This window comes from Oryzias latipes, chromosome 22, assembly GCF_002234675.1.
Source record: "Oryzias latipes chromosome 22, ASM223467v1".
NCBI classification, from domain to species: domain Eukaryota; kingdom Metazoa; phylum Chordata; class Actinopteri; order Beloniformes; family Adrianichthyidae; genus Oryzias; species Oryzias latipes.
The window spans coordinates 21,580,387-21,595,288 of NC_019880.2; the positions used below are offsets into that span (position 1 = coordinate 21,580,387).

The window sequence follows — 14,902 nt, forward strand, 5'->3', positions numbered from 1 at the left end:
ATTGACTGTATATTAGACGCCCCTCCCCCCCTGGCGGTCCAAACAGGAAGTACCTGCATACTATAGATCAGGGGTCGGGAACCTATGGCTCGCGAGCCATATATGGCTCTTTTGATGGTCACATGTGGCTCGCAGACAAATCTTTAATTATACTTTTTTTTTATCATTAGTCCAGTCCTTCTCGGGCGCGATGCGATGCCAGAGGCGCGCAGTAGTAGCGGTGCTTGGAGAGAAAAATCTGCGCCAGCGCTATAAGTTTACAATTATCTATAATTTCACAGAGTTTGTACCAACTGGAAACCTGTGAATTGCCGTGCCTAAAAGTTCGCGCTCCCGTCTCTGAGAAAGAGCGCGCAGATGCGGGGACGGGATGTGTGAGGGAGAAAGCAGAGGGTGGGGGTGAGGGGTTGTGGGGACAGCAGGTGAATCGCGCAGGGATTGTAAAAACGTAAAACCCGCTTCCCGTCACTCACTGCAGTGTGTGAGTGTGTGTTTGGCTCCGCGTCTGCATGTGAGCAGTCTTTGTCACATCTACAGAACATTCAGACCAACCTAAGATCACGTTTAAAGTCTCAACGCCTGCATGAAGCAGAAACTCACCACGTATCAACCAGACTAGACAATCAGCAAAACTACCACGAGAAATACACATCATTTATTAGCAATAGCATAACAATGTTATTAAAAATAATCCACAGACTTATTGTACTTTAAAAAAGTTGAAATTACATCAAATGCACACATTCACTTGTATATTTAGTTTTAAACATATTGTCGCGGACTGAGTTTAACTTGGCTGTCGGGCCGCGTTAAAAGTTCTGGGGTTCATTGAAGGCATCAAGCAGAGATCTGATTGGCTCTCAGTTCTGTCGCTCAGCCTGTTGTTAGGTAGTTTGGACCAATGGGGTTCAGCTATGGGCCGAATAAGGGAAATGGGAGGGCTGCAGCGGGAGCAGGTGAATATAAAGTTGGTAGAAGCGCTCTCTCTCGTCTCGTGTCGACAGGAGAGATTCAGGAGTTGCTGAATTAATTTTACGGCGTTTGTTGCGGTTTACAGTAACCAGAATAAAGAACCTTAAATGAGGTTAAGTCTCCATGCCTCAGTGTGGGAAAGGGACACTACATTATTGTATGGCTCTTTCGAAATTACATTTAAAAATATGTGGCGTTTATGGCTCTCTTGGCCAAAAAGGTTCCCGACCCCTGCTATAGATGCATTCTATAGAGAAACAGCTGTCACTCTGTCATTGTATTGGTCAGAAGAACCAGTCTGGCTCTGATAACTTTTTTTAACATCTTGGTAATCCTCATTTTAGTAGTTACCTTTTTCATTATTGTAATGTATTCAAGTTATAAACTTGAAGACCAAGTGGTGGAAGCTACAGAATGAAGAAACTTGTGAGGAATTTAGGCAGAAGTTGAGGCAGGTCCTGGGTGGTCAGGATGAGCTTCCAGATGACTGGGAAACTACAGCAGAGATTATCAGGGAAACAGGTAGGAAGGTGCTAGGTGTGTCATCTGGAAAGAGGAAAGACGGTAAAGAGACTTGGTGGTGGAATGAGGAAGTACAGGAATGCGTCCAGAGGAAGAGGTTGGCTAAAAGGAAGTGGGATGTAGAAAGGACTGAGGAAGGTAGACAGGAGTACAAGGAAGCGCAGCGTAGAGTGAAGAGAGAGGTGGCAAAGGCCAAACAGAAAGCTTACGATGAGCTATATGACAGGTTAGACACAAAGGAAGGAGAGAAGGACTTGTACAGGCTAGCCAGAGAGAGAGACAGAGATGGGAAGGACGTGCAACAGATAAGGGTGATTAAGGACAGAGATGGAAAGGTGCTAACAACCCAAGAGAGTGTACAGAAAAGATGGAAGGAGTATTTTGAGGAGCTGATGAACGAGGAAAATGACAGGGAAAGAAGGGAGGAAGATGTGGTTGTTGTGGAGCAGGAAGTAGCAGAGATTGGAAAGGATGAGGTTAGGAAGGCTCTGAAAAGGATGAAGAGCGGAAAGGCCGTTGGTCCTGATGACGTACCTGTGGAGGTATGGAAGTGCCTAGGAGAGACAGCAGTGGAATTTCTAACAAGGTTGTTCAATAGGATTTTAGAGAGTGAGAAGATGCCTGAGGAATGGAGGAGAAGCGTTCTGGTCCCGATCTTTAAAAACAAGGGTGACATGCAGAACTGCAGCAACTATAGAGGAATAAAGTTGATGAGCCACACAATGAAGCTGTGGGAAAGAGTAGTGGAAGCCAGGCTTAGGAAGAAGGTGGAGATTTGTGAGCAGCAGTATGGTTTCATGCCCCGTAAGAGCACCACTGATGCCATTTTTGCTTTGAGAATTTTGATGGAAAAGTACAGAGATGGTCAGAAGGAGCTGCATTGTGTGTTCGTAGATTTAGAGAAGGCGTATGACAGGGTGCCGAGGGAGGAGCTGTGGTACTGTATGAGGTCGTCTGGAGTTGCAGAGAAGTATGTCAGAGTAGTTCAGGACATGTATGAGAGAAGTATGACGGTGGTGAGATGTGCTGTAGGTCAGACAGAGGAGTTCAAGGTGGAGGTGGGACTACACCAAGGATCAGCTTTGAGTCCTTTTTTGTTTGCTATGCTGATGGACAGGCTGACAGACGAGGTAAGACAGGAATCTCCCTGGACAATGATGTTTGCGGATGACATTGTAATTTGCAGTGAGAGTAGAGAGCAGGTGGAGGAACAGCTAGAGAGCTGGAGGTTTGCTCTGGAAAGAAGAGGCATGAAGGTCAGTCGTAGTAAGACAGAATACATGTGTCTGAACGAGAGGGATCAAGGTAGAAGCGTTAGGTTACAGGGGGCTGAGGTGAAGAAGGTGCAGGAGTTTAAGTACTTGGGGTCAACAGTTCAGTGTGATGGGGATTGTGGAAAAGAGGTGAAGAGGCGAGTGCAGGCAGGTTGGAGCGGTTGGAGGAAAGTGTCAGGAGTGTTGTGTGACAGAAGAGTGTCAGCAAGACTCAAAGGAAAGGTGTACAAGACAGTGGTGAGACCAGCTCTGCTCTATGGGTTAGAGACGGTAGCAGTGAGACAGAGACAAGAGGCTGAGATGGAGGTAGCGGAGATGAAGATGTTGAGGTTCTCCTTAGGAGTGACCAGGTTAGACAGGATAAGGAACGAGTACATCAGAGGGACGGCTCATGTTGCCTGTGTTAGCGACAAAGTCAGAGAAGCCAGACTGAGATGGTTTGGACATGTTCAGAGGAGGGATAGTGGATATATTGGTAGAAGGATGTTGGAGATGGAGCTGCCTGGCAGGAGGGCAAGAGGACGGCCAAAGAGGAGATACATGGATGTCTTAACAGAGGACATGAAGTTGGCTAACGTTAGGGTAGAAGATGTTCATGATAGAGTGAGGTGGAAAAGGATGATTCGCTGTGGCGACCCCTGATGGGAAAAGCCGAAAGAGAAAGAAGAAGAAGATTCAAGTTATAAACTAACCAATGAGTTTGGTCTGTAATTGTCACCATAAAATACACTTCAACTGTTAGAGACAGAACGTTAAAAAAAATCCAGGAAATAACATTGTTTGAATTTAAAGAACTTATTTGTATAAATATGAAGAATCAATGACAATAATTCCGTTCCTCACAGACCTGTTTCTTCTTCTTTAAGAAGCTCTTCTATCCTCCACTGGTTACCTGTAATAATATCACCTGTTTGAACTGGTTGTCAGTATATAATAACAATAATAATAATGGATTGGATTTTTCTGCGCTTTTCCAGACGCTCAAAGCGCTTACAGTGTGTCCATTATTCGTTCACTCCTCATTCATACTTGGTGATGGTAAGCTATGGTTGTAGCCACAGCTGCCCTGGGGCAGACTGACAGAGGCGTGGCTGCCATTTCGCGCCTACGGCCCCTCTGACCATCACCGGGATCATTCATGCACATTCACACACCAGTGTAGCCACACTGGAGGCGAGGAGGGTGAAGTGTCTTGCCCAAGAACACAATGACATTTTTGGCTGGCTGGAGTGGGGATCAAACCGCCAACCCTTCAATCGTTGGACGACCCGCTCAACCGCCTGAGTCACTGTCGCCCGCCAAGACACCTGTCCACACCCTTAAACCGTCCGACTGTAACTTCTCCACTAAGACCAGGACCAAAGAGCTGTCTGAGGACACCAGGGACTAGACTGTAGACCTGAACCGGACTGGGATGAACCAATCTACAATAAGCAGCAGCTTGGAGAGAAGAGATCAACTGTTGGAGCCATTCTTAGAAAACGGAAGAAACACAAGATCACTGATAATCTTCCTCCACCTGGAGCTCCATGCAAAGACGTCATGTGGACAGAGGAGATCAAAACTCTGTGGTATAAACGCCACTCGCTGCGTTTGGAGGGGTAAGAATGCTGAGTTGCATTCCAAGAACATCATACTGTGAAACATGGGGGTGGAAGTATAATGCTTTGGGACAGGAACCCTGATCCGTCTTAATGAAAGGATGAATGGGGTTATGTAGTGTGGAATTGTAGGAAAAATCCTGCGGGGCAAAAAGCAGGACGATGATCCCAAACACATCACCCGGGCAACAAAGAAGTTGCTTTGTAAAAAGCATTTTAGGGTAGTGGAGTGTTCTATCTTAAGTTCATCCATGGCTAAATGTTGTTACGCGTTAGCCTAATCCTAACCCTTCTTCCGGCTCCTTTCCGCCAAGAATAAACCACTGGCCGCAAGGATTAAAACAACTATTAGCGAATAGGCCCTTGACAATAATCATAGCAATGATAAAAGGCCATTTAGAAGATCATTTCGCTCTAGGCTGTTAATTTTTTTTTCCACAACGGAAATCACCATTTCTTCTCCTGCTGCAGTACCGTAATATATCCGCACCAATCACTATCTTTAACCGTCATCGGACCAACGTACCGCCAATCAAATAGCGTGACTTCATCAGTATTGACGCTCACTGCAGGCCGAACAGTTTAGGTACCTACAGCGGCATCAGCTCTGACTAGTCCATGTGTAAAGTCCATGTGTTTTTTTTCTCTTTTTAAGTCACTTTATTTTTTTCATCTTATTCTATTTTATTTTGTTTTTTTGAAGTTAGATTCCCCATTTAGACTGGAGTTTAAAGAGAAACGGAATTTCAATTTCCATGTATGTAAAAACATCATAGAGATTGACAATAAAGTTTACTTTGACTTTGACTAAATGTCTCCGGACGGCGGCCGTCCATATCAAGTGCCGTTGGCCGGGGGCAATGTTCCCTGTGCGCTTGTGCAATTGCACACTGCTTGCACATTCTCAGCGAACCAGAAATTCTGTGCAGCGCGCAAAATAAAATGACATACAACCTACATACACAATAAACTGAACGGATCATTACCATGAACGATGGAAATGGACCCGCGGTCGGCTGGGAACCGATCTGTATTTCCTTTCTTTCTCCCTCCCCTGATCACAGAAATGCTCAAACAAGCTCATCTGTCCAAATCAGCTGCAAAATCACATGAGCTGTGCACAACCGATTTACGAGAGGACTTTGAAAAAAAAGGAGAACCTCTGAGTCTTGTGTGTATGCACAGACACATGAAAAATTAGAGGGAACATTCCAGCCACCGGACCACCATGGCGGGGGCTGACAGCGTAAAAAAAAAAAAAAAAAAAGGGCTGCACAGCCACCTTTCAAATTGCTGAAGAACTGGCATTTAGGCATATGTGACCGTAGCTTAAGCCATTTGTTTGACAAATATATGCAACCTTGAAAACTCTCAAAAAAGACTTTAAAGCTACTTTTCCAGCACCCGGATTCCTCTGCTCCCTCAAGAGCCGAGTCTGACGAAGCACAAGTTCTGTGACTTTCCACCACCTAAGCACTGTGTTCTGGCTCTCAAACCGGGTTCCCCACGAGCACCAACTTTTTCCTGGCCCAGACAGACGAACCACTTCAGGTTGGTTCCATCAGGGTGCGGCTGCAGTCTTACATGGCTGCAAGAAGAACTTCAAAACATCAAATGACTTTCTTCAGACCAGGGAAAAAAGTTATCCCAAACCAGCGTTTTCTGTGGTCCTCCCATCAAATTCAGAATAAATGAGAGGAAGCCAATCAAACAAGGCCTGCAGTCTGTACATGTGATAAAAACATGGTTAACCCTTGTGTCATCCTATGACCCCACCCTTACATTGACGTGTTCTCCCTACCCTGACAAAGGTGGATAAAGGTGGAAAGATTTCATGTAATCCATGGACACCAGTGAAGATCACAAATCATTGAAGAAAAAAGGTTCAGCACACTGTCTAGTGGGTCTAGATGACCCAACTCCCAATGTTAACCCTTGTGCTATCTTAGATGACCCCACCCTTCCATTGACGTGTTCTCCCTACCATGGCAAAGGTGGATAAAGGTGGAAAGATTTCATGTAATCCATGGAAACCAGTGAAGATCACAAATCATTGAAGAAAAAAGGTTCAGCGCACTGTCTAGTGGGTCTAGATGACCCAACTCCCCGACTAAGCAGTTTCTCACACTTTTAGGCTCTGCGTCTTACAATTTTCCAGCTACTTACTTGCTTGATCTGTGTAATCATCTCACGCGTGGCGGTCGTGGCAATCACAGCCCTGTTGCTCCCGGGGCTGAGCTGAAGGGACAGAGACAGACCGGAATCCGACTGTACCGCCAGTTCTGTAACGCTCACTTTGTCATCCAACACCTTGATGGTTCTCTCTGCTGAGACTGACAACGTGCCTAGGATAGCACAAGGGTTAAACAGAAATTTAGTGAAGCTTGGTCCTCTGTGGAGTCAGAACACATTTGGAAGGATAAGAAGAGTAAAAAAAACATCAACTGCTTCAGCTTTCTCCCTCTTTAGACGGTTCTTTCATTTGCTCAGGTACGTGAACCTGTGAGTATACTTCTTTTGTTTGCGTAGGATGGAAGTGGCTGTTGAAATCATTTAAGAATGCATGGACGGATGGTTCATGGCTGTGAACTGAGTGGTTCTGCATTGATTGTCTCACTTTTAAACATCAATTTATTTATTACACATTCCTTGTAAGAAATAAAGTCTAAACCTGTTCTAAGAAAGCATGCTTCCTCAAACGCAGTAACAGTCAAAGTAGCCGGCAGTCTGTCAACTGGAATTTGAGTGTGGGTCAGATGCATTTAATGCTAAATCAACTTTTTGGGCTTTTAGGGGGATTATGATGTTCATTCCTCACAAAAACAACCCCAAAGTGGTTTTTTGATCCATTCACTCATTTCTGAGTATTATTTTAAAAACCTGCAAGCCCTGCCCCCAGTCTAACACACACGCCCACTTTCTCCGTGGAGCTAGCAGTGATCGGCTAAATGCTTCCATTTTATAAACAATATGAACATCCTTCTCTGTAAAAGGTTGGATGTCGTTTGTTTTCATGGGAGAAACTCAGACACGATGCTGAGACCGACTCTAGGATGATGTCATGAAATGGGCGGCACCCACAAGGAGAGAAAGGCGGAGCCTCAGAGATGGAGTCGTCTTACTTCTGGGTAAGAAAATGAGCTTCTGAGCTAACATTCCATTAAAAAAATAGTCTTTTAGTGTGTCAAAGGTCATATATGATCATATATATGGACATAGTTTACTCCTAAGAAAAGCAGAATTTAGACCCTTTAAGATGAACTAAGAGATCAACCCTGCAGCTAACAAAAGTTTCTTCCATTTCTATTCCTTGGTTCAGCTGGAAGAAAAACCAACATGATATAACAAAGGTAAACGTTTCTGTTTCCAGTATTTGGTATTTGAGCAACTGTGGATTTTGGAGACAGTTTATTACTACTTTACCACTTGCAAATGCACATTACAGAATGTTGACCAGTGAAATCAACAAAAAGCGCATCACTAAGAAATAACATTACACATATAAGCGTAACGTGTTTCCCTTTTTCTACTGGTTTTCTGTTCAAAATCCTTTTTCAACTCTTTTCCTGTCAACATAAAGGTGAATTGACATTTAAGGACACACAAATGAGAAAAGGAGATGAGATTACATTTCTAGGAATTTTAATCGACCATGAATTGAGTTGGAAAGCCTGAGATAAAACTGTTGCTGAAAAATATGAAGGAGTATAGGGATACTAAGTAAGGTTATATTTATTTCTCAATTACTCTGTATATACTATGTTGTACACTTGTACTGCCCTACCTCCACTATGAGTATGAGGTATGGGGAAACCACCTATATCGGTGCATACTTCAAAAGTGAGCCACAATACTAGTTTAAAAAGTGGGATATTATGAATTGCTGTTTCCTTATTGACAGCCAGTCATTTAAATCTTGATTTAAAAAAGTAAATAAATAAAATTACAATCATAAAAAAGATGTTTCTAGTTATTATTATCGCTTTTACACAAAAGGCATAAAATAAACAACCTTGAATATTAAATATTAGTTCTTTAAAATTCCTTACATGGATATATAATATTGTTTTTAAATGGATTTTTAAAAAATTATTATCAGGGAAAAGTTTCAACAATGCAGCATAAATAATTTCAAATATACCATTATTTGTAAATACTAATAGCTTTTAAAATGAACTTCTTTCACCAATTCAAAAAGCGTCTGTTTTTTTTAAAAACTTTTTTTAATTTCTAACGATAATAAGAAGTTAGAAATATGTAGAAAATACAGAATAACATACAGCTGAAAAACATTATTTCTTTCTGTCACATTTGTTTTAAAGGAAATACTAGCAGAGGCTTTGCCATTTATCTCACTAAAAAACAAGCAGTTTGTTTTGTTTATCAGTTACTTAGAATACATTTGTTTTTTTTACAATTGCCATAAATCTCCCAATTGTTTTCTTTATGACCGATGATGACGCTTCCCCTCCAAAACAATGGATTAATTTTAACTTTAAACAATAACAAAGTCAAAGAAATCTCATTCAAACACAGATTTTACCCTTCAAATCATTACCGATCTAAATTTAAAGTTGACTTAAACACCAGAAGGAACCGGAAACATGCTCTCATTTATTCTGGTCTGGATATTCACTCACAAATTATGGAAAAACATCCACAAATTCATCACAGACTCTATTTTTGCTTATTTTCAACTTTATTACAAAAACGTAATATTTGGTTTTCATAGTTTTGGACAGGAAGATGGTGATGCTTTCTATTTTAGAAACATGTTGTTATTCATGGCTAAATTATATCCTCAAGTCTTCGTACTGAAACTGGAACTGCAGCAATATTTAAAACTAATTTCTGCTTCAAAAAATAAAAAGGCTCAAAAAACGATTATCATCTGTAAATCTTTTGGATTAGTGACATGTTTATTACTCTTGCATTTCTATTTTTTTTCTTCTGTTATTAATTTTTTTTAGTTACTTATTTATTTCCTTCTGTGATTGCTTTATTTGGTTATTATTGAACACCGGTTTGTTTTAGAAATATATAATACTTATTTTGATTTGATTTGAAATGGTTTATTTCGAGCAATCAAATAAGAATACACAAAAACATTACAATCATCAGTTATACATTCATACAACAACGAATCAATCTTAGGATAATTAGACATATTAATAAATATTGCTTCAAAGGGAGTGGAAGGAGGCAAACTTATATAATTCCAGCCCTGTTCTACTGTAACCATTTTATTACATGATTTATAATTATTCGGTTCATAACTTTATCAGACAGAATTAAGAAGCATTAAGTGTCAATAAAGCACATGACAAAGATGAATTACTTAACTATTATGTAAAAAATAACTTTTAGAAATCAACATGGCAAATGCAGATCAGTTTTTCAAAATATATGCAGATTATCTTAATTATAAAAGTCATCGATATTTAAAAAAAAAATAACACTATTTCAGTAAAATAGACATAACACTGTTTCAGAAATTTTCTTAGCAAAATTTGATCACGTATCAAAAGTAAAAAATATGTGCAAAATTATGTTACATTAGGAAAAATCAAGTATCAATTTATCAATTTTTTGGAGCAAGTGAAGTAATATCATTAAAAGTCAATCAATGTAACCATTTTCAATAATTGATTAATCATTTGTGTTATTATTTTTTTTGTTTTTTTTTATTTACATAAAAAATATTTATAATTTTGTTCTTAATAGTTGAGATTTTCATACGGTCAAAACAATGTTATTCTGTATTCAGAACTCTGTTGTATTTCTTTATTGTATTGTTATAAATGTTGTTTTTTATTTATTATATCTGCAAATGTTTAATATATGTTTTTTTAATTCAACTTTTACCAAAATGTTCAAAAGTTTCTCTTGCGGAACCTCCTTTTATTGACGTCACTTCCGGCGCGAGGGAACTGTTTTCCTTCTTCTACAAAGTTCCGCTTCCAGCATTTTCTGCGCCCGGCGCATAAACGCGGCGGCACCACTGGAGGTTTCTAGAAGCAGCCGCGGCGTGTGGCGGATCCTCACCGGCAGAAGGAGCTGACATTCCCCAACGGTTAGGTTGCTGTAAACCCGGACAAATGGCGAAGTGGGGAGAAGGAGACCCTCGCTGGATCGTAGAGGAGAGAGCTGACGCCACGAATGTCAACAATTGGCACTGGTAAGGCAGGGCGGATGAAAAAGACCCCGCTGCCCGGCTGTAGCCGGCTAACACACTGCAGACCCCTCCGCCGTGAAAAGCCGGACTTTGACTCTTATTACCACGATCGATCAGCCATGTTTTTCATCAAACATCCTCCATTTTTCTGTCATGTATGTTTTAACAGGATGTTTATTCAAGCTGAAATGGGGTTTAGCATGATGATGTAGCAGCAGCGGACCCTCATGTCTCAGTTGCTACACCGCGTTAGCTAGCTGCTGCATGCTGATGAATGCTGCACGCTCTGTGATGACATCACTTCAGAATATGACAGAAAATTACTTTCTATATTTATATATTTAAGGTTTTTACGACTTTTTAGTGGAACCTTTTCATTAATAGTTCCATGGCAGGTTCAGATGCCCAATCAGGCCTTTAAACCCTCCAACCAATGAGCAACAACGCTAGTAGGAAAAGGCTGTTTTCTCATGTTTCTGAATCAGGCGTGTTGCACCTGCGCCTGATTCAGGCGCAGGTGCAACACGCCTGCCTGCTGCAGCCCTGATGCCAAAACCAAAAAAAAAACGGCACCGTTCGCTGCGTCTTGGCTGTTCCTTTCATCACCGTCTTCCCACGACTCGCAGGACGGAGCGAGACGCCACAAACTGGTCGACGGACAAGCTGAAGGCGCTGCTGCTCGGGCTGAGCGTGGAAAACGAGGAGGGGACGTGCGAGGTGACAGAAGTCAGCAAACTGGAAGGGGAAGCCTCCATCAACAACCGCAAAGGCAAACTCATCTTCTTCTACGAGTGGAACGTGAAGGCAGCTTGGACCGGTGAGTTCAAAGTTCAACAAGTTCCTTTGAGCAGAGTCGCTCGTTGGTTTTGTCTTCTCGTTTTCTTTTACAGCCCAGAATATTTCGGCTCATTTGATTAAAAAAAAAAACTAGGGAGGAGTTTATTTGACGTTTGTCTTCTTGTCCCCCGTAGGAAAGTCTAAAACAGGAGTCAAATACAAAGGAACCATCGAGGTTCCCAACCTGTCGGATGAGAACGACATGGAGGATCTGGCCGTAAGTCTCCGTCTGACCGGGAACTTTGTGCTTGGGGTTGATGGAGATGTTCTCTGAAGTCCGTCGTCTCTGGTTTGGGTCCAGATTTCTGTGATGATGAACAAAGACGAACCGGACACGCCGCTGCTGAGCCTGATGAAGACGAAAGGCGCCGAGAAAGTCCGCCAAGCGCTCGGAAGCTACGTAGACTTCTTAAAAACAGGTCAGGAGCTTCATAATCTCAGAGAGCTGTGTCTTTAAAAGACTGTTTTAAAAATACTTTAAAGTTTTATTTAAAGAATTCAAAGTTCCTATCTATGAAAAAATGCCTCTAAAATAACGTTTCAGAGCAGAGAGAAGTTGTTGCCCCTTTGGGTTAGCGGAGCCCGGTCTGACTTCAGCGTCACGCAGGTGTTGGCGCTTCGTTCTAAGGCGTTTCTGCATTTCAGAGTTCACACAGGGGATGATCCTGCCGACCGCCAACGGCGTGGCCAAGGTGCCGTCTGCTTCACAATCCAAAGCCAAGCTGGATAAAACCCAGGTTTGTTCTGCGCCGCCGCTTCAGAAGTGAGGCCTGCGTGGAGAACCGTCTTTGAAATGTCGCTCTGCTCGTGGCACAGATTTGCTCCGGCGGCAGCAGCAGCAGCGCAGCCGCTCCGGCCAACGCCGGCGTGAAGATCCCCACCTGTAAATTCAGCATCAGAGACACGTTTCTCACCTCGCCGGCGGATCTGTACAGAGTCTTCGTCAACCAGGAGGTGAGCCGCCGGCGCTCCGGAGCCGGTTCCCGCCGGGCTCGGACCGCCGTCTGACTGTCGCTGTTCTGCCGCAGATGGTTCGGGCCTTCACGCACAGCGCCGCGGCCGTGGAGGCGGAGAGGGGGGGCAGGTTTCGCCTGCTGGACGGCAACGTTTGTGGAGAGTTCACAGAGCTGGTGAGACCGCCGCTCGCCGTGAAAGCGTACGCCTGCTGCCTTCCTGCGTGGAAACGCTCAATGTAACGCTGCTTTCACCCTCAGGTTCCCGATGAGAAGATCGTCATGAAGTGGAGGTATAACACCTGGCCCTGCGGTGAGTGTCCCCACTGCACCAACGTCCACCAGCAGTGAGATGAGACCCGCAGAGTCTGTCCTATAGAACGGATAAACAGGGATTCAAACCGCTGACATTCATCTTTCAGTTGATGGACGCTCGCAGGGGAGCTGCGGGGTCCAGCAGGAGCGTTCTAGGAGAACATTCCTGCGCGCTCTCGTGATCTTAGCGTGTCAGTAGATCAAAGCTGACACGCTATGTGTTTTCCACGTATGACATGTGGGTCTTCCGTGATCCATGCGTGGTCTACGTCGTTCATCAGTGTGTCTTGTGTTCGTCATTCATCGATGTCCGTCGAGGGTTTTGATCGACGGGTCTTTACTTGAACACGGTTTGAGCTGTTCAACACTTTTGGTCGGTTGACAATTACACCAGTGTCGTTCCGGTGGACCATCGTCCATCGTGATGGCTGACTGTCATTACAACGGAGAGACACCATCGTGATGACACCCCCCCCCCCCCCCCCCTACGCTGCGAGTCGACACCATAAGCCGCGGTTACATGTGCAAAATATTCTGATCGGATCAATGGTCGGATTAGAATCCAACCGTGCACATGGGCCCAGAAAACCTTTTTCCCGATTAGAACAAACGTTCCCATGGTCACACTTTCAGTCAGAATAAATCCTTCGCACATGCGCAGTTCTGTTTAAAATACCGGAAGAGGAAATGAGTTCCGCTGAGAAGCTACATACATAGATATGTCAGCTCCGTAATATACGAGATGATCTTCCAAACGTGCTTTTATTGATGTTACGGTTATTATGAAGCGCCTGTTCGCTCATCATTTTAATCCGTGTGGTCAGCGCTTTTTCTGTTGAAGAACGGAAACTGGAAGAAGCCAGGGCTAGCAGTATGCTAACACGAGCTAACAACATTTAGCCTTTGATGAACATAAAATCCATGCGGGAAACGCTGCAATCTGCATCTTGGTTGCACGTAAATATGTGGGAATAACATCAGCCTTTATTTTGTCGGGACACGACTGGAAACACAAATCCATGTGATTATTTCAACGGTTTCTAAGGACTGAGCGGCATTTCTGCTTTGAAAAGCTGGCTCGCCGCCCCAAAGCCGCTGTGAGCTGGCGGTACGAGCTCTGCCCAGACACGAACGCTTTTACCGGAAGACCCGGTTCTCCTGAGTTCGGTAGCTCGTTCACCTGGAGCTGCGGGACGGATCGCAGTCCGAAGTCTACATAACATAGAAAACACGTAACAAAGCATCCTCCCTTCCCCTCAAACACAAAGTCCGTCTGCTCTGCTCAGAGACTCGGTCCACAACTTTTCTCACTGTTTCCACGTAGATTAACGTGTGACCAGTGTTTATCCCTACCATATATGCACAAATGTACGTAGCGGCGGTGAGACACGCCCTCTAACTCGTGACCTTTTCCTCGCCCGGCAGAACATTACGCAACAATCACGCTGACCTTCGTGGACCGCAGCAGCGAGACGGAGCTGAAGGTGGAGTGTCGAGGCGTCCCCAACAGCGAGGAGGAGCAGACGAAGGAGGGCTGGAGGAGATACTACTTTGAAGCCATCAAACAGACTTTTGGCTTTGGAGCGCGGCTCTTCTGAAGACCCCCACCCCCACCCCACCCCCCGCGTTCGTTTCTGTTCGGATTCTTTCTAAAGATGTTCCCCTTCGCTCTCTGCTCTTCATAGGACAAGTCGACTAAAAAAGAGGAGAAAGGAAAGTCTGTCACTTTGTGTGTAAATGTTTTAATTTTGAAGATATTTAAGATTTTTGCAAAGATCGCTGTCTTTGAGGCTTGTGTGGGAATAAAAGTTTCTAAGAATGAACTGAAGGAACCTGATCTCCACTTCTATGAAAATGTTTTGTTTTTTCAGTTGGAAAATCTTTTTACTTTGTACCCGTTTGAGTGTAACGTTAACGGAGAGGCTGTCAGCCGCCGTGCGCGTTTCCCTTTGAGAGGGCGGCGTTCTTACCTCATTCAGTCCAGACGGTTCGGGTCCGGTCGGTCTGAGAGCGCCGCTGTGGGCTGGCGTTTACCTGGACACGCCTGTCGCAGCTGGAAGGTTTCTGGCTCTTTGAGGTGTAAACATCCAGCGAGGAGCTTTGGCCACAGAATGCATCTATTTATTCCTCACCTCATTCAGTCAACATGTAAAAAAACCAAACCGTTTCTTGAAATAAAAAAGGGAAAAGGGGACGTCTTGCTTTGTTATTTTATTTAACTGAGAGTTTTCCTTCTGGCTTTCAGGCCGACAT

The 14,902-nt window shown here is 43.7% G+C and overlaps 2 protein-coding genes across 3 annotated transcripts in view; one reads left to right on the top strand and one right to left on the bottom strand.

Annotated features, from left to right (window-relative positions):
• Nucleotides 1–10,185: 10,185 nt before the first annotated feature.
• LOC101155314 (activator of 90 kDa heat shock protein ATPase homolog 1) lies at nt 10,186–14,843 on the top strand. The gene is made up of 9 exons (XM_004082694.4): nt 10,186–10,547; nt 11,171–11,361; nt 11,516–11,598; nt 11,683–11,800; nt 12,027–12,118; nt 12,198–12,335; nt 12,410–12,511; nt 12,596–12,647; nt 14,075–14,843. The coding sequence occupies exons 1-9, from the start codon at nt 10,468–10,470 to the stop codon at nt 14,245–14,247; spliced, it is 1,029 nt and encodes a 342-aa protein (XP_004082742.1). The 5' UTR covers nt 10,186–10,467; the 3' UTR covers nt 14,248–14,843.
• A 2-nt stretch (nt 14,844–14,845) lies between these two features.
• The window catches only part of LOC105356975 (dr1-associated corepressor), a 6,669-nt gene continuing 6,612 nt past the window's right edge, over nt 14,846–14,902 (bottom strand). For both annotated transcript variants that reach the window (XR_002872628.1, XM_023951756.1), the window contains one exon: nt 14,846–14,902. This exon is cut by the window's right edge. The gene's annotated coding sequence lies outside the window, so the exon portion shown is untranslated.